At 42.5% G+C, this 18,006-nt stretch overlaps 1 protein-coding gene and 1 long non-coding RNA gene across 2 annotated transcripts; both read right to left on the reverse strand.

The window, feature by feature from the left end:
• Nucleotides 1–383: 383 nt before the first annotated feature.
• Nucleotides 384–2,663, reverse strand: LOC123051975 (uncharacterized). The gene is made up of 3 exons (XM_044474991.1): nt 2,390–2,663; nt 1,684–1,994; nt 384–720 (listed from the first exon to the last, which is right to left on the reverse strand). The coding sequence occupies exons 1-3, from the start codon at nt 2,526–2,528 to the stop codon at nt 670–672; spliced, it is 501 nt and encodes a 166-aa protein (XP_044330926.1). The 5' UTR covers nt 2,529–2,663; the 3' UTR covers nt 384–669.
• Nucleotides 2,664–4,893: 2,230 nt separating this feature from the next.
• On the reverse strand, nt 4,894–5,364 carry LOC123051976 (uncharacterized). The gene is made up of 2 exons (XR_006424397.1): nt 5,143–5,364; nt 4,894–5,049 (listed from the first exon to the last, which is right to left on the reverse strand). It is a non-coding gene; the product is annotated as an uncharacterized lncRNA (long non-coding RNA).
• Nucleotides 5,365–18,006: the final 12,642 nt, after the last annotated feature.

Raw genomic sequence — 18,006 nt, forward strand, 5'->3', positions numbered from 1 at the left:
GTTCCTGCGTTTTGAAAATCCTTCGAATCAAAGAGGCCCTCACTATTCACAATTCGTTTGATCCGAACACATCAAAGATGAAAAACCCCGTGGAATTCCTACCTTCAAAGTTTCCTTTTAAAATTCTTACAAGCCGAAAAAAGGCTTACACGTTGGGCCCACGAAGCACACGGCTGTTTCCACACCATGCGTCCGCTCAGTACGCTGCCCCCCATGACTCTTACTGCTACTTCTGTATCATTGTTTATATTGGACACAAACATTCAAAATCATCCATCTATGATATTCGGATTATCTAATGACCATACGACAGAGGGGTTCAATCCCTGCTTAACCATCACAGGTTATTCATGCAAGTTCTCAAGCACATAATGCAAAGGTGGTTAGAGCAATAACACAAAGTTATTTCAATTCTAATTTGGTTCCATGAGAACAACCAGACAACAACAATAATCCCAGTACCACAGTATTACCACAACCAAATACTCATCCGTTCCTACATATAAGTCTTTTTAGACATTTCAAATGGACTACAACATACGTATGCATGTAGACATATTTTAGAGTGCAGATTCACTCATTTTGCTCCGTATGTAGTCACTTGTTGAATCTCTAGAAAGACTTATATTTGGGAACGGATGGAGTAAGACAAGTTCATAATTTCTCGAATTAATTATTTAAGGGCTCCTCAAGCTCCTGGCCCAAATCTTGACCTGGCACCTGAACAAACGTAGGGAGATATAGATGTGATAAATTATTTTGGAAAATGAAGACACTTCTTTCAAGTGTTTGAAAAAAAACAATGAACAACTACTGCTAGAACAGAGAAATAAATTCCGTTTAGTTGTCTGCTTGTTGCAGATATTTTCACCATAACAAAATCCCTAAAATAACATAAATATTTAATATATATTTGAAAATTTGATCTGGCAAAGCTTGAGTCTCCATGGCCATGGAGGCTTTAAAACAGATCAAAATTTGAGCCTGTATATGGTTTTCTCAGGAAGTAAAAAATGTAGTAGGAGCAAAAGATTGATGGGTAACTAATTGCATCCTCTCTCCCAAAATCATATCAGCAATGAAGACGAAGCTTCAGTGCCTTAACGTCACCTGGATTTGGATATGTGACATGTGGGCCAGCCACCTATTTCTCATGATTACAGTAGAAATTGGTCATAGTTGTTGTTGACGATGCTTAACCAGGTAATATTGATGATCTAAGCAGCTCAACCACACAAATGACTTTTATGCCCTACACTTTTCTTACAGAATTTAGCGATGGTCTAGTGCAGGACTCTAGATAACAAATGTTTATGGTGGAGAAAGAACCGTCTTCACCCAAGCAAAAACCAAACCGTCAGACATGTTCACTATATATAAAATCTTGATTTGCACAGACAGAAGACATGCATGTAAATACAGGAAATATAGCTCTTATTAAAACCAGATTAACTAATATAACCAAGCAATGCACAGAACACCTAAAACTGAAGGAAAACTTGGTATACAACCTACACAGGGGTAGGTCAGAAAGAGATTAGATTATTTTTCCTCCTAATGCCTAGTGGTTAACTAGATTTTTCTTACTAATGCCTGTGGTTAAGTAGATAGTAGGTAACCCCTGGTCCAATAACTGCTATTTAAAAATAGCAGAAAGACAAGGCAATAAGAAAACAATCATACCATCTCTTTTATGTCTTCATCATCATCATCAGGAAGTGGAGGAAACACCACCTCAGCAAACTCACTCTCTGAAAAATCTGCATGCGGGCCCAGTTGAGACACTTGCGAACACCCAGAGTTGTTCATTTTGTAAACCCACTGTGCAGTAGCCTCAAATGACTTGAACCGGCGGACCATCTCTTCACGGTCACGGGATACCCCCCAATACTTGCACCAGCATTCATACAAGGCCCATAGGGATTCCTTCGACTTAATGGAATTCTCATCAACAAGGGGAAATATTCGGGGTGCTTCTTTTGACTTGGGACCGCCTGCCGTTCAGTAGCACATAGTTACAATTTGATTTGTGGTACGCAGAAAAATACAATCATTTTTACTATTGCTCTCAGCGGAATTGATTTGATTGAAGGCAGCTGGCATAAGTAAATAAACAATATCCTTGCTAGATGTCCGAATGAACATGCTTATTCAAATAGATCTACTTATAATAGGAAATAATATGGGGATTTCAGGTATTAAATTCAGATCCAAGTAAGGAGAATTCCTATATATTCAGAATTCAGATCCAAATTCTGGAAGGGCTATAAACATAACGCGGAAATTTCAGATATAAAATTCAGATCCAAGTAAGAGAATTCCTTTGAAAATTTCGGCAATCGGGATTCAGATCCAAATTCCGAAAAAGCTTTCTCAACATAGGGATTACCTGCAGCTGCAAACATGCGACGGCTGGTACCAGCCGCCAGATAGAGCCGGGAGAGACACGGGGAGATGCCACCAGCAATATCTCCAACGGGGCGGGATGCGAGGGCTGCCCGCGCGAGCTTGGACACGATGAAAGCCATAGCCTAGGTCGGAGGGGATGGTTCTGGAATTAGGGTTTGTGTGCGTCGCCGGTCCCGTATTTATATAGATCGAAAGGTCTCTTGAAACCGTTGGATCGCTCTCGCGTTCGATCTCCTCCGCACACAATCAGACACCGAGAGTCAGCCCAGGGCATGTGGGCTTGTGTGGGCTGTGCGGGCGAAACTCAGAGGATGTACTATGTATACTAGTCGAAGGCACGTGATTTGTACGTGTGCGTTGTTAACTAAAGTTCTAGGCAAACATGACAACTTTAAATAAAAATGAAGCACTTTTTATACGGAGTTTTAGCTTCGCAACCTCTTGCCGAGTTACAATGTTGATGAACAAATTTGATTATTATATTTCCAAAACATGTCAAGAGTAATTTTGGTTAACACTTGACAAACTTAGAGTAATTTTCTCAAAACAGTAAGTCACATCGGGGGACCAAATTTTTTTCAAAAAGTAATCATCTGCATGCATTGTACTACATAACTTGGACGTGGATGGAATATAATGCATTCTACCATGCATATCCAATATTTAGGATCTCCCGCAAAAGAAATTCCAATGTTTAGGACTTCACAAAAAAAAATGGGTATGTGTCATCATAAAATTTGTGAGGATGGCCGTTCAGCTCATCGACCTTCTGTTTTTTTTAACATACTGCTCGACCTTTTTGGGTCGTGCCTTAGGCTAAAATGTGGTTTTGGGCCAACAGCGTGACACTCGGCTATACGGGCCTAGAAACTTGCCACTGGGCCAGCTGTATGGAGGCCCACTCAGAAACGCCAACGCGGGTCAGTTCCCTGCCTCTATGTCGAGCGAAAAAAGAAAAGAATCTTCTCAAAAAATAAACTGTCGAGCGGAAAAAGAAAAGAATCTTCTCAAAAAATAAACTGTCGAGCTGAGCAGCACTGCGCCGCCGCCCCTCCTCCCGTCTCTGGCCCCGCGACCCGCCGAACGCCGACCCGAGGACCGCGAGGGCGTCGCGGAAGCGCACGACCCGGACATCCTGCAATCGTGCTCGGCTGCTCGCCTCGCCCAGTCCAATCGTCATTAGCAGCCATGGCGGCGCCTGAATCCGGCAGCCACGGCCTCAAACAGCACACCCCGACACGCGGCACACTTCACGCTTACACGGCTCCTCCACTATTGCACCGGCGAGTAGCACCGACCGTAGCATCACTGCATCAACATACGGTGGTCAGCAGGCAGCAGCACCGTGAGTACTTCAACTTCTCTGAATTTATGATTTTCTCCAATTAAAGAATGGAGATAAGATTGATCGGTGTGATTTTTATTTATTTTTGAAGTCTGAAAATTTGTTGATTTGTAGGTTCCAAAAATAAAGAACAAGTCTGGTGATTGAAACATGTGTGCACCCATTCCTTGCTTACAAAAGAAATCCCGGACGGAGGGAGTAGAAGCTACACTATCTATGCTGATGTTTGTAAATTTCCTTCTTGGTTTATCTCTTGTGTAAGTTCCTGCAAATTGGTAGAGGGCGCAGTGTGCTAACTCATGGTCTTACTGCCCAGGCGCATCAGATCACTATTAGTAATCTATGGATGGGGCATGTCCCTCCAGTTTTGAGTTGGCTTGTAATGACTCTGTAACTCTGATTCCCTATGAGTATTCAGAAAAGGAAGGAAACTGACCTATGCCCACTTCTGTTGACTTAATGTTTCTGTTGTACTGTATGTTAAAACTGAAAAATGTATGTTTCTTATACTTGTGAAGCCCAATGGCTATCATAAAAAATGATATCTTCTCACTTATGTTGCTGGATTTCTATTATATGCTATAACTGAGAGAAGAATAGTAAATCTATAGATTTAAGTACTGTACATGCTAGATTATTACCCCTGTAAACATATCTTTTGGTCTACAATTTTCATAAGGACAAGCTAATGACTGAAACCCTATCTAATATTATTTTTCCTGGGTACTATTTACATGAATAGAAACATATTAGAAACATCACACTACAGTACACAACATGTACATGGATTATACCAAAACATCCCTGTAGACAATATTTTTTGTGCTTTTCCCTGATGGGTCATTATCCTTATTTGGCCTTGCAAGTAATCTACTCCCTCCGTTCCTAAATATTTGTCTTTCTAGGCATTTCAAAAAGTGACTATATACGGAGCAAAATGAGTGAATCTACACTCTAAAAAATGTCTACATACATCCGTATGTGGTAGTCATTTGAAATGTCTAGAAAGACAAATATTCAGGAACGGAGGGAGTAGTTGTTTGTCTTGATGTCCCTCTAGACAAAGCAACATAGAGTTGTCCATGAGAAAACACCGGCTCATGAAGATATACGCCAACATTTGGGATGGTTTGACCCTGGGCTTTGTTGATTGTCATGGCAAAACTAAGCCGAATTGGAAATTGTTTCTTTTAAACTTGAAGGGGAGAACATCATCCTCTGAAGCTGGGAAGAATTCATTTGCATAGTGTTTTTGGTTTCTGCAAAAGGATCATTCTGCTCTGCAATCACAGCTACTATTTCCCCACCAAACAAAAACACACGGTATCAAGGCAAGCGATCAATAAGGATAATAAGTAGAAGATATCGGTTTAATAAAAACAACGTACGTTGGTTCCCTTTTGGTGAAGTCGTGGAGTGAACATTTGTAATATCTCTGAAAGGAGCTCGGCCTTCCATCTCTTGGGTTTTACTGGACGGCTCGCGGTTATGACTTTGATTCTTGATTGTTATAAGTCAGGTGTTTTCGGCCACAACCTACAGTATATAAGCATTAGACCATTTTTTAGGTTGCCAAATCCGAGAAAAATAATTAAAGCATACTCAAATTTGCAAACAGCTATGAGACATGAACAGAATGAACATGTGCTTTATATTCATATAGCACTGCCTTTTATAGTCTACCAAGAGAGCTGCTTGGACAAAAGCACAAACGCCTTGCGTGCAAGAAAAGCAGAAAAAATCAACAACTACAGCAGATCAGTGACTATGTATTTCATATAAATCTATAGCAAGAACGATCACTTGCGCAACATTCGCATGCAAAAGAATCATCACAGAATTCCAAAGGAACATATTAGGATGGGACACCTAGAGAAGGGATAGCTCACTTGTGGTCAGTGAAGGAAATATGCCCTAGAGGCAATAATAAAGTGTTATATATTTCCTTATATCATGATAAATGTTTATTATTCATACTAGAATTGTATTAACTGGAAACATAATACATGTGTGAATACATAGACAAACAGAGTGTCACTAGTATGCCTCTACTTGACTAGCTCGTTAATCAAAGATGGTTATGTTTCCTAGCCATAGACATGAGTTGTCATTTGATTAACGGGATCACCTCATTAGGAGAATGACGTGATTGACTTGACCCATTCCGTTAGCTTAGCACCCGATCGTTTAGTATGTTGCTATTGCTTTCTTCATGACTTATACATGTTCCTATGACTATGAGATTATGCAACTCCCGTTTACCGGAGGAACACTTTGTGTGCTACCAAACGTCACAACGTAAATGGGTGATTATAAAGGTGCTCTACAGGTGGCTCCAAAGGTACTTGTTGGGTTGGCGTATTTCGAGATTAGGATTTGTCACTCCAATTGTCGGAGAGGTATCTCTGGGCCCACTCGGTAATGCACATCACTATAAGCCTTGCAAGCATTGTGACTAATGAGTTAGTTGCGGGATGATGTATTACGGAACGAGTAAAGAGACTTGCCGGTAACGAGATTGAACTAGGTATCGAGATACCGACGATCGAATCTCGGGCAAGTAACATACCGATGACAAAGGGAACAACGTATGTTGTTATGCGGTCTGACCGATAAAGATCTTCGTAGAATATGTAGGAACCAATATGAGCATCTAGGTTCCGCTATTGGTTATTGACCGGAGAGGTGTCTCGGTCATGTCTACATAGTTCTCGAACCCGTAGGGTCCGCACGCTTAAAGTTACGATGATAGTTATATTATGAGTTTATATGTTTTGATGTACCGAAGGTTGTTCGGAGTCCCGGATGTGATCACGGACATGACGAGGAGTCTCGAAATGGTCGAGACATAAAGATTGATATATTGAACGACTATATTCGGACACCGGAAGTGTTCCGGAGAAGTTTCGGATAAAACCGGAGTGCCGGAGGGGTTACCGGAACCCCCCGGGGAAGTATTGGGCCTTAGTGGGCCTTGAGGGGAGAGAGAGGGCAGCAGCCAGGAGGTGGCGCGCCCCCTCCCATGAGGAGTTCGAATTGGACTAGGGGAGGGGGGCGCAGCCCCTCTTTCTCTCTCCCTCTCTTTCCTTCCCCCCTCTCTTCCTAGTTGGACTAGGAAAGGGGAGTCCAACTCCTACTAGGAGTAGGACTCCCCCCCTCTCCTTGGCGCGCCCAAGGCAGCCGGCCTCCCCCTTGCTCCTTTATATACGGGGGCAGGGGGGCACCTCTACACACAATTGATATACGGTATTTTAGCCGTGTGCGGTGCCCCCCTCCACCATATTACACCTCGATAATATCGTCGCGGAGCTTAGGCGAAGCCCTGCGTCGGTAGAACATCATCATCGTCACCACGCCGTCGTGCTGACGAAACTCTCCCTCAACACTCGGCTGGATCGAAGTTCGAGGGACGTCATCGAGCTGAACGTGTGCTGAACTCGGAGGTGCCGTGCGTTCGGTACTTGATCGGTCGGATCGTGAAGACGTTCGACTACATCAACCGCGTTGTGTTAACGCTTCCGCTTTCGGTCTACGAGGGTACGTGGACAACACTCTCTCCTCTCGTTGCTATGCATCACCATGATCTTGCGTGTTCGTAGGAAAATTTATGAAATTACTACGTTCCCCAACAGTGGTATCAGAGCCAGGTTTTATGCGTTGATGCTATGCACGAGTAGAACACAAGTGAGTTGTGGGCGATATAAGTCATACTGCTTACCAGCATGTCATACTTTGGTTCAGCGGTATTGTGAGATGAAGCGGCCCGGACCGACATTACGCGTACGCTTACGCGAGACTGGTTTCACCGTTCGGAGCACTCGTTGCTTAAAGGTGACTGGCGGGTGTCTGTCTCTCTCACTTTAGTTGAACCGAGTGTGGCTACGCCCGGTCCTTGCGAAGGTTAAAACAGCACCAACTTGACAAACTATCGTTGTGGTTTTGATGCGTAGGTAAGAACGGTTCTTGCTAAACCCGTAGCAGCCACGTAAAACTTGCAACAACAAAGTAGAGGACGTCTAACTTGTTTTTGCAGGGCATGTTGTGATGTGATATGGTCAAGACATGATGCTATATTTTATTGTATGAGATGATCATGTTTTGTAACCGAGTTATCGGCAACTGGCAGGAGCCATATGGTTGTCGCTTTATTGTATGCAATGCAATCGCCATGTAATTATTTTACTTTATCACTAAGCGGTAGCGATAGTCGTAGAAGCAATAAGTTGGCGAGACGACAACGATACTACGATGGAGATCAAGGTGTCACGCCGGTGATGATGGTGATCATGACGGTGCTTCGGAGATGGAGATCACAAGCACGATGCTTCGGAGATGGAGATCACGAGCACGATGCTTCGGAGATGGAGATCACAAGCACAAGATGATGATGGCCATATCATATCACTTATATTGATTGCATGTGATGTTAATCCTTTATGCATCTTATCTTGCTTTGATTGACGGTAGCATTATAAGATGATCTCTCACTAAAATTTCAAGATAAAGTGTTCTCCCTGAGTATGCACCGTTGCGAAAGTTCTTCGTGCTGAGACACCACGTGTTAATCGGGTGTGATAGGCTCTACATTCAAATACAACGGGTGCAAAACAGTTGCACACGCGGAATACTCAGGTTAAACTTGACGAGCCTAGCATATGCAGATATGGCCTCGGAACACGGAGACCGAAAGGTCGAGCGTGAATCATATAGTAGATATGATCAACATAGTGATGTTCACCATTGATACTACTCCATCTCACGTGTTGATCGGACATGGTTTAGTTGATTTGGATCACGTAATCACTTAGATGACTAGAGGGATGTCTATCTAAGTGGGAGTTCTTAAGTAATATGATTAATTAAACTTAAATTTATCATGAACTTAGTACCTAATAGTATCTTGCTTGTCTATGTTAATTGTAGATAAATGACCCGTGCTGTTGTTCCGTTGAATTTTAATGCGTTCCTTGAGAAAGCTAAGTTGAAAGATGATGGTAGCAATTACACGGACTGGGTCCGTAACTTGAGGATTATCCTCATTGCTGCACAGAAGAATTACGTCCTAGAAGCACCGCTGGGTGCCAGGCCTCCTGCAAGAGCAACGCCAGAAGTTATGAACGTCTGGCAGAGCAAAGCTGATGACTACTCAATAGTTCAGTGTGCCATGCTTTACGGCTTAGAACCGGGTTTTCAACGACGTTTTGAACGTCATGGAGCATATGAGATGTTCGAGGAGTTGAAGTTAATATTTCAAGCAAATGCCCGGATTGAGAGATATGAAGTCTCCAATAAGTTCTATAGCTGCAAGATGGAAGAGAATAGTTCTGTCAGTGAGCATATACTCAAAATGTCTGGGTATAATAATCACTTGATTCAACTGGGAGTTAATCTTCCGGATGATAGCGTCATTGACAGAATTCTTCAATCACTGCCACCAAGCTACAAGAGCTTCGTGATGAACTATAACATGCAAGGGATGGATAAGACAATTCCCGAGCTCTTCGCAATGCTAAAGGCAGCGGAGGTAGAAATCAAAAAGGAGCATCAAGTGTTGATGGTCAGTAAAACCACTAGTTTCAAGAAAAAGGGCAAAGGGAAGAAGAAAGGGAACTTCAAGAAGAATAGCAAGCAAGTTGCTGTTCAGGTGAAGAAATCCAAGTCTGGACCTAAGCCTGAAACTGAGTGCTTCTACTGTAAGCAGACTGGTCACTGGAAGCGGAACTGCCCCAAGTATTTGGCGGAAAAGAAGGATGGCAAGGTTAACAAAGGTATATGTGATATACATGTTATTGATGTGTACCTTACTAATACTCGCAGTAGCACCTGGGTATTTGATACTGGTTCTGTTGCTAATATTTGCAACTCGAAACAGGGGCTACGGATTAAGCGAAGATTGGCTAAGGACGAGGTGACGATGCGCGTGGGAAATGGTTCCAAAGTCGATGTGATCGCCGTCGGCACGCTACCTCTACATCTACCTTCGGGATTAGTTTTAGACCTAAATAATTGTTATTTGGTGCCAGCGTTGAGCATGAACATTATATCTGGATCTTGTTTAATGCGAGACGGTTATTCATTTAAATCAGAGAATAATGGTTGTTCTATTTATATGAATAATATCTTTTATGGTCATGCACCCTTGAAGAGTGGTCTATTTTTAATGAATCTCGATAGTAGTGATACACATATTCATAATGTCGAAGCCAAAAGATGCAGAGTTAATAATGACAGTGTAACTTATTTGTGGCACTGCCATTTGGGTCATATCGGTGTAAAGCGCATGAAGAAACTCCATACTGATGGACTTTTGGAATCACTTGATTATGAATCACTTGGTACTTGCGAACCGTGCCTCATGGGCAAGATGACCAAAACACCGTTCTCCGGTACTATGGAGAGAGCAACAGATTTGTTGGAAATCATACATATAGATGTATGTGGTCCGATGAATATTGAGGCTCGTGGCGGATATCGTTATTTTCTCACCTTCACAGATGATTTGAGCAGATATGGGTATATCTACTTAATGAAACATAAGTCTGAAACATTTGAAAAGTTCAAAGAATTTCAGAGTGAAGTTGAAAATCATCATAACAAGAAAATAAAATTCCTACGATCTGATCGTGGAGGAGAATATTTGAGTTACGAGTTTGGACTACATTTGAAACAATACGGAATAGTTTCGCAACTCACGCCACCAGGAACACCACAGCGTAATGGTGTGTCCGAACGTTGTAATCGTACTTTATTAGATATGGTGCGATCTATGATGACTCTTACAGATTTACCGCTATCATTTTGGGGTTATGCTTTAGAGACGGCTGCATTCACTCTAAATAGGACACCATCGAAATCCGTTGAGACGACGCCTTATGAACTATGGTTTGGCAAGAAACCAAAGTTGTCGTATCTTAAAGTTTGGGGTTGCGATGCTTATGTGAAGAAACTTCAACCTGATAAGCTCGAACCTAAATCGGAGAAATGTGTCTTCATAGGATACCCAAAGGAGACTGTTGGGTACACCTTCTATCACAGATCCGAAGGCAAGATATTCGTTGCTAGGAATGGATCCTTTCTAGAGAAGGAGTTTCTCTCGAAAGAAGTGAGTGGGAGGAAAGTAGAACTTGATGAGGTAACTGTACCTGCTCCCGTATTGGAAACTAGATCATCGCAGAAATCAGTTTCTGCGACACCTACACCAATTAGTGAGGAAGTTAATGATAATGATCATGAAACTTCAGATCAAGTTATTACTGAACCTCGTAGGTCAACTAGATCAAGATCCGCACCAGAGTGGTACGGAAATCCTGTTCTGGAGGTTATGTTACTAGACCATGACGAACCTACGAACTATGAAGAAGCGATGGTGAGCCCAGATTCCACAAAATGGCTTGAAGCCATGAAATCCGAGATGGGATCCATGTATGAGAACAAAGTATGGACTTTGCTTGACTTGCCCGATGGTCGGCAAGCAATTGAAAATACATGGATCTTCAAGAAGAAGACTGACGCTGATGGTAATGTTACTGTCTATAAAGCTCGACTTATTGCGAAAGGTTTTCGACAAGTTCAAGGGATTGACTACGATGAGACCTTCTCACCCGTAGCGATGCTTAAGTCTGTCCGAATCATGTTAGCAATTGCCGCATTTTATGATTATGAAATTTGGCAAATGGATGTCAAAACTGCATTCCTGAATGGATTTATTAAAGAAGAGTTGTATATGATGCAACAGAAGGTTTTGTCAATCCTAAAGGTGCTAACAAAATATGCAAACTCCAGCGATCCATCTATGGACTGGTGCAAGCATCTCGGAGTTGGAATATACGCTTTGATAAGTTGATCAAAGGATATAGTTTTATACAGACTTGCGATGAAGCCTGTATTTACAAGAAAGTGAGTGGGAGCACTACAGCATTTCTGATAAGTATATGTGAATGACATATTGTTGATCAGAAATAATATAGAATTATTCTGCAAAGCATAAAGGAGTGTTTCAAAGGAGTTTTTCAAAGAAAGACCTCGGTGAAGCTGCTTACATATTGAGCATCAAGATCTATAGAGATAGATGAAGACGCTTGATAAGTTTTTCAATGAGTACATACCTTAGCAAGATTTGGAAGTAGTTCAAAATAGAACAGTCAAAGAAAGAGTTCTTGCCTGTGTTACAAGGTGTGAAATTGAGTATAGACTCAAAGCCCGACCACGGCAAAAGATAGAAAGAGAATGAAAGTCATTCCCTATGCCTTGGCCATAGGTTCTATAAAGTATGCCATGCTGTGTACCAGATCTATTGTATACCCTACACTGATTTTGGCAAGGGAGTACAATAGTGATCTAGGAGTAGATCACTGGATAGCGGTCAAAATTATCCTTAGTGGAATAAGGATATGTTTCTCGATTATGGAAGTGACAAAAGGTTCGTCGTAAAGGGTTACGTCGATGCAAGTTTTGACACTAAATCTAGATGACTCTAAGTCTCGGTCTAGATACATATTGAAAGTGGGAGCAATTAGCTAGAGTAGCTCCGTGCAGAGCATTATAGACATAGAAATTTGCAAAATACTTACGGATCTGAATGTGACAGACCCGTTGACTAAAATTATCTCACAATCAAAACATGATCACACCTTAGTACTCTTTGGGTGTTAATCACATAGAGATGTGAACTAGATTATTGACTCTAGTAAACCCTTTGAGTGTTGGTCACATAGTGATGTGAACTATGGGTGTTAATCACATGGTGATGTGAATTATTGATGTTAAATCACATGGCGATGTGAACTAGATTATTGACTCTAGTGCAAGTGGGAGACTGAAGGAAATATGCCCTAGAGGCAATAATAAAGTATTATATATTTCCTTATATCATGATAAATGTTTATTATTCATGCTAGAATTGTATTAACCGGAAACATAATACATGTGTGAATACATAGACAAACAGAGTGTCACTAGTATGCCTCTACTTGACTAGCTCGTTAATCAAAGATGGTTATGTTTCCTAGCCATAGACATGAGTTGTCATTTGATTAACAGGATCACCTCATTAGGAGAATGACGGGATTGACTTGACCCATTCCGTTAGCTTAGCACCCGATCGTTTAGTATGTTGCTATTGCTTTCTTCATGACTTATACATGTTCCTATGACTATGAGATTATGCAACTCCCGTTTATCGGAGGAACACTTTGTGTGCTACCAAACGTCACAACGTAAATGGGTGATTATAAAGGTGCTCTACAGGTGGCTCCAAAGGTACTTGTTGGGTTGGCGTATTTCGAGATTAGGATTTGTCACTCCGATTGTCGGAGAGGTATCTCTGGGCCCACTCGGTAATGCACATCACTATAAGCCTTGCAAGCATTGTGACTAATGAGTTAGTTGCGGGATGATGTATTACGGAACGAGTAAAGAGACTTGCTGGTAACGAGATTGAACTAGGTATCGAGATACCGACGATCGAATCTCGGGCAAGTAACATACCGATGACAAAGGGAACAACGTATGTTGTTATGCGGTCTGACCGATAAAGATCTTCGTAGAATATGTAGGAACCAGTATGAGCATCCAGGTTCCGCTATTGGTTATTGACCGGAGAGGTGTCTCGGTCATGTCTACATAGTTCTCGAACCCGTAGGGTCCGCACGCTTAAAGTTACGATGATAGTTATATTATGAGTTTATATGTTTTGATGTACCGAAGGTTGTTCGGAGTCCCGGATGTGATCACGGACATGAAGAGGAGTCTCGAAATGGTCGAGACATAAAGATTGATATATTGAACGACTATATTCGGACACCGGAAGTGTTCCAGAGAAGTTTCGGATAAAACCGGAGTGCCGGAGGGGTTACCGGAACCCCCCGGGGAAGTATTGGGCCTTAGTGGGCCTTGAGGGGAGAGAGAGGGCAGCAGCCAGGAGGTGGCGCGCCCCCTCCCATGAGGAGTCTGAATTGGACTAGGGGAGGGGGGCGCAGCCCCTCTTTCTCTCTCCCTCTCTTTCCTTCCCCCCCTCTCTTCCTAGTTGGACTAGGAAAGGGGAGTCCAACTCCTACTAGGAGTAGGACTCCCCCCTCTCCTTGGCGCACCCAAGGCAGCCGGCCTCCCCCTTGCTCCTTTATATACGGGGGAAGGGGGGCACCTCTACACACAATTGATATACGATATTTTAGCCGTGTGCGGTGCCCCCTCCACCATATTACACCTCGATAATATCGTCGCGGAGCTTAGGCGAAGCCCTGCGTCGGTAGAACATCATCATCGTCACCACGCCGTCGTGCTGACGAAACTCTCCCTCAACACTCGGCTGGATCGGAGTTCGAGGGACGTCATCGAGCTGAACGTGTGCTGAACTCGGAGGTGCCGTGCGTTCGGTACTTGATCGGTCGGATCGTGAAGACGTTCGACTACATCAACCGCGTTGTGTTAACGCTTCCACTTTTGGTCTACGAGGGTACGTGGACAACACTCTCTCCTCTCGTTGCTATGCATCACCATGATCTTGCGTGTTCGTAGGAAAATTTATGAAATTACTATGTTCCCCAACAGTCAGTCCGTCGATGGCACTATGGTGAGCTGGTTGTAGTAGGATGTCCAGCTCTCATGAACCTGGACTCACCAGGAGGCAAGAAAATTTGAACCAAGTCAGAGCTTGCAAGGAAACGATGGTGGAGCTGCAATCTGGATGTTGAGGTGATTCGAAGGATCTGGGGCGTGGATGGCGGTTATGAACTGGCGGAGATCATGGTGTGTGACGTACACGCTAGAGAAATTTTATACATAGCATATGGATGTGGTGGTGAAGTCAGCGAGGCTGGCGCTTTGGCGGGGAATCGATTTGCTGGAGCCTTGGCGGGGAATCGATTTGCTGGAGGCGAGCGTGGGTTGTGTAGTTTTCCAGAAGGGGCGACTGAGTTCTCAGGCTTTGGCGGGAATAGGTTTGAGGCGAATCCGAGTAATGTGGGCCGTTCGATCTGATAAAGTGGACGGCTAAAGATGAATCCATTATGTAAGTTGGTGGGCAAAACATGGAAGAAGAAGGTAGATTCAAAATTCAAAAAATTGTGTACTATAGTAGTAGAGATAAAGCTCATCGGGCCTACCAAGCGAATCAAGCAACCCAACAAACGTCCATCAACCACTCAAAAAAAACAAGCGTCCATCAAAGATCAAAATCTTTGCTTGAAGATTAGCAAGAAAATGCTTGCGTTTCTAAAAAAACAAGACAAAGGTTGCCGACCCCAATTCCTATTTGGCGCCTTCAATGCCCTTTACAGTACGTTTTGCAACTTGGTGCACCCCCCTTCCCTAGCGGCTGTCTCTAGGCTCGACCCCTTCTTTTCTTTAACCTAGAAAAAGATAGGAGCACGTGTGGGAGGATCGAAATCAAGCAGTCCTCGTACACTCGCGGGGGCGATAACCACTGCGATGAGTTGGTCTCGTTGTGGCCACTTCTTTTTCTCTCCCTATGGCAAATGTAAGGTTGAAAAAACATCACGTCATTGTACGGTTTTTATTTTTGGTTTTTGTTCTATTTGGTTATTTTTTATTTGTACAATACTTTTCATATTTTTTTCTTGTATTAGTTTCTAAACTTTATTCAAATTCATGAAATTTATTAAGTTTTTATGATCTTTTTCTGAAAATCCATGAATTTTTATTCAATTTCATGAACTTTTTTTATCAAAACCAGTGAACTTTTTTAAAACTTTGAACTTCTAGAAAATCATATTTTTTTAAGAAAATCTTGAACTTTTTCCAAATTCATGACTTTTTTTTATCAAAACCGGTGAACTTGTTTCAAAATCCTGTGAATTATTTTTAATACGTGAAGTTTTTCAAAATTGATGGACTTTCTCTGAATTTTGGAACTTTTAAAAACATCTGTGAACATTATTTAATTTTTATGAACTTTTAAAAAAATTGATTAACTGTTTTCAAAATCAATGGACTTTTTAAAATTCATGATTATTTTAGCAAAATTGAAAGAAACAAAGATCTGTGTTTTATTAAAAAATATGGGTTGGCAATGTTTAAGAAAAAATAGAACTTAGGCTAGGAGGCCCATACGCCGGTACATACATGATGGCCTTCAAAAATAAGTCGAAACCACTATGTCGGTATGTTATGGGTTGTGCATGTCAGAAAAACAAAACCTAGGCCGACAGTCTTCGTTGTATATTTATTTCGTTTATTAACTAGGTTGACAAACTCGTGGGCCCTAAGCGCGGTATATAGTTAGGAGGAAGCATTTTTCTCAAATGAGGCACTTCTCTGTGTACGTCCATGGACCTGGTGGGTTCCGACTGTCAGCCTCTCGACGTGCAGTCCTCTCCAGATTTCTCTCATTTGTTGACCATTTTGACAACGGCATACGGCGACGCCGTGGCGAGCGCACAAAGCCGGAGGACTACGTTGTGGACACGGACGGGAACAAACCGGAGCTGCGAAAGACACCTTAGAGTAGTGAAAAAGTGCGCCTTCATTCTTTTGAACATACCGCAGTAGCCCGACCGCTACAGCCATCTCACCCAAAAAATGTATTGTTCGGGTTCGATTCCAACTGGTGCAGTTGAAAAATATCTAGTTTTGCCTCAGCTATTACTGACATGTGGGTCCCGCCATGTCATCTACACACACCACCTCCACCACTTACCAAAATTGCGTCCCTAGTTACCCAGTTTTCCGCACACTCAACATTGTCTTGGCATTTTGAAAATAGCATTTTTTACTGTGCATCATATGAAGCTGTGCTATACATGAAGGTTGATTTGCATGATGTTAACTTGTTGTTAGTTCCATTTTCGACCATAAATAAAAAAATTCAACATTCTGTTATTCATGTTTGAAAAGTGTGTGTTGATTGAAATGTTGTGCCTCTGAAACATGCAGTTTCTTATCTGAAATTAAAACTTGCAGTTTCTTCTCTGAAAATCACTTGGATAGGCAGCCCGTCGGTGGTGCATCAGATGCCGCGCTTCTTCAACCCCCCCGGCAGTGTGAGGGGGAAGAAGATGAAACTTCCTTCACGTGTTGGCGGTTGGGGAATGGAGCGAACTGGATTTAAGAGGGGGCATGGGGCACGACGCGAGGCGACATCGCTGGCCCCTGAGCGGCAGCAAGCAGTCCGGACGCACTGCTGGTTTGGGCGGCGGGAGAACAAGCAGAGGGAAGACTGAAGAAGCACATCAGACGCGGGTTTTTTTCAGTGGATGCCTCTCGATGTCGTATTATTATTTTTACTTGCCTTTGCACGATACAACTTGTATTTTTAGCTTCCCAGCCCATAGCGGACCAGGAGCCCATTTGCTGAGCGGGTCAACCTATAGAAAGCAACACTTGATTTTTCAACAAGGCCCCAAAAATAACATTATGTCGGGGGTTGAGCGTGGCAGGGGAAGACTGAGCAAAAGGATAAAAAAATTGATGCGTCGTTGCTACCCTAACAAGCAGGTATCATTCTTCTCGGGACGAAGGTGTGCCGTGTGACACTCACGCGTGACAATCCCACAGTATAAATTCTAACAAATTCACACACAAATACAACAAAAAAGGTAAATATTTAGATCAATCTCAGGTTCACAGGATACGTTCATATTCATAGCCAACATTCACAATCAACAACTAAAAAAGATTCATGTATAGAGAAGTTCAGCATGTCTATGCATCCAAATGATTCATAGATCACAAGACAATATTCATAGCTAGCATTCACAAAAATATTCAGATAGACACAAGTTTAGCATGTTTACGCTAGTATCATCCATCGACACACTTTAGTTACATAGGGTACAGACTGGTAAGTGGTGTTCACTCGGTAGTACTTCTTGCTAAAATAAATGCTTTTTTGAGAAAACTTTCGAGTACATAAGAGGCAACATAGACCACCTGAACTTTGTTTCTAGGTTCATCCTCATGATAGTGGCCTCGGTGCCGCGAGAGGTTTGAGCAACTTGGCCACTACTTTCATCCAACTAGTTTACTGGCTCATCTTTGTCTCGTTGCTCGCCAAAATTCTACATTGCAGACAAGAAACGAGGCGGTCAACAAAATGAACCACCCAAAGTTTTTGTGTAGTTCAACTGAAATGGAGCATCCCAGGCATGCAGACTGGTTTAGTGCCATATAAATATACGTGTCTACCAACTTGTCTGGAATATTTAGACTCCATGGCATACAGTTTGCTACCAGCATACAAGCGATAACCAAAAATCTCAAGTTGGGACCAAAGACTGGACTGCGTTTTGCTGGGC

The sequence above is a fragment of the Triticum aestivum genome, chromosome 2D (assembly GCF_018294505.1).
Source record: "Triticum aestivum cultivar Chinese Spring chromosome 2D, IWGSC CS RefSeq v2.1, whole genome shotgun sequence".
NCBI classification, from domain to species: Eukaryota; Viridiplantae; Streptophyta; class Magnoliopsida; order Poales; family Poaceae; genus Triticum; species Triticum aestivum.

Coding starts and splice junctions, on each gene's coding strand:
- LOC123051975 (XM_044474991.1), bottom strand. CDS start 2,528: ATGGCTTTCATCGTGTCCAAGCTCGCGCGGGCAGCCCTCGCATCCCGC. Junction 1,995..2,389: donor TCGCATGTTTGCAGCTGCAG/GTAATCCCTATG, acceptor ACTGAACGGCAG/GCGGTCCCAAGTCAAAAGAA. Junction 721..1,683: donor ATGAAGACATAAAAGAGATG/GTATGATTGTTT, acceptor ACGTTTGTTCAG/GTGCCAGGTCAAGATTTGGG.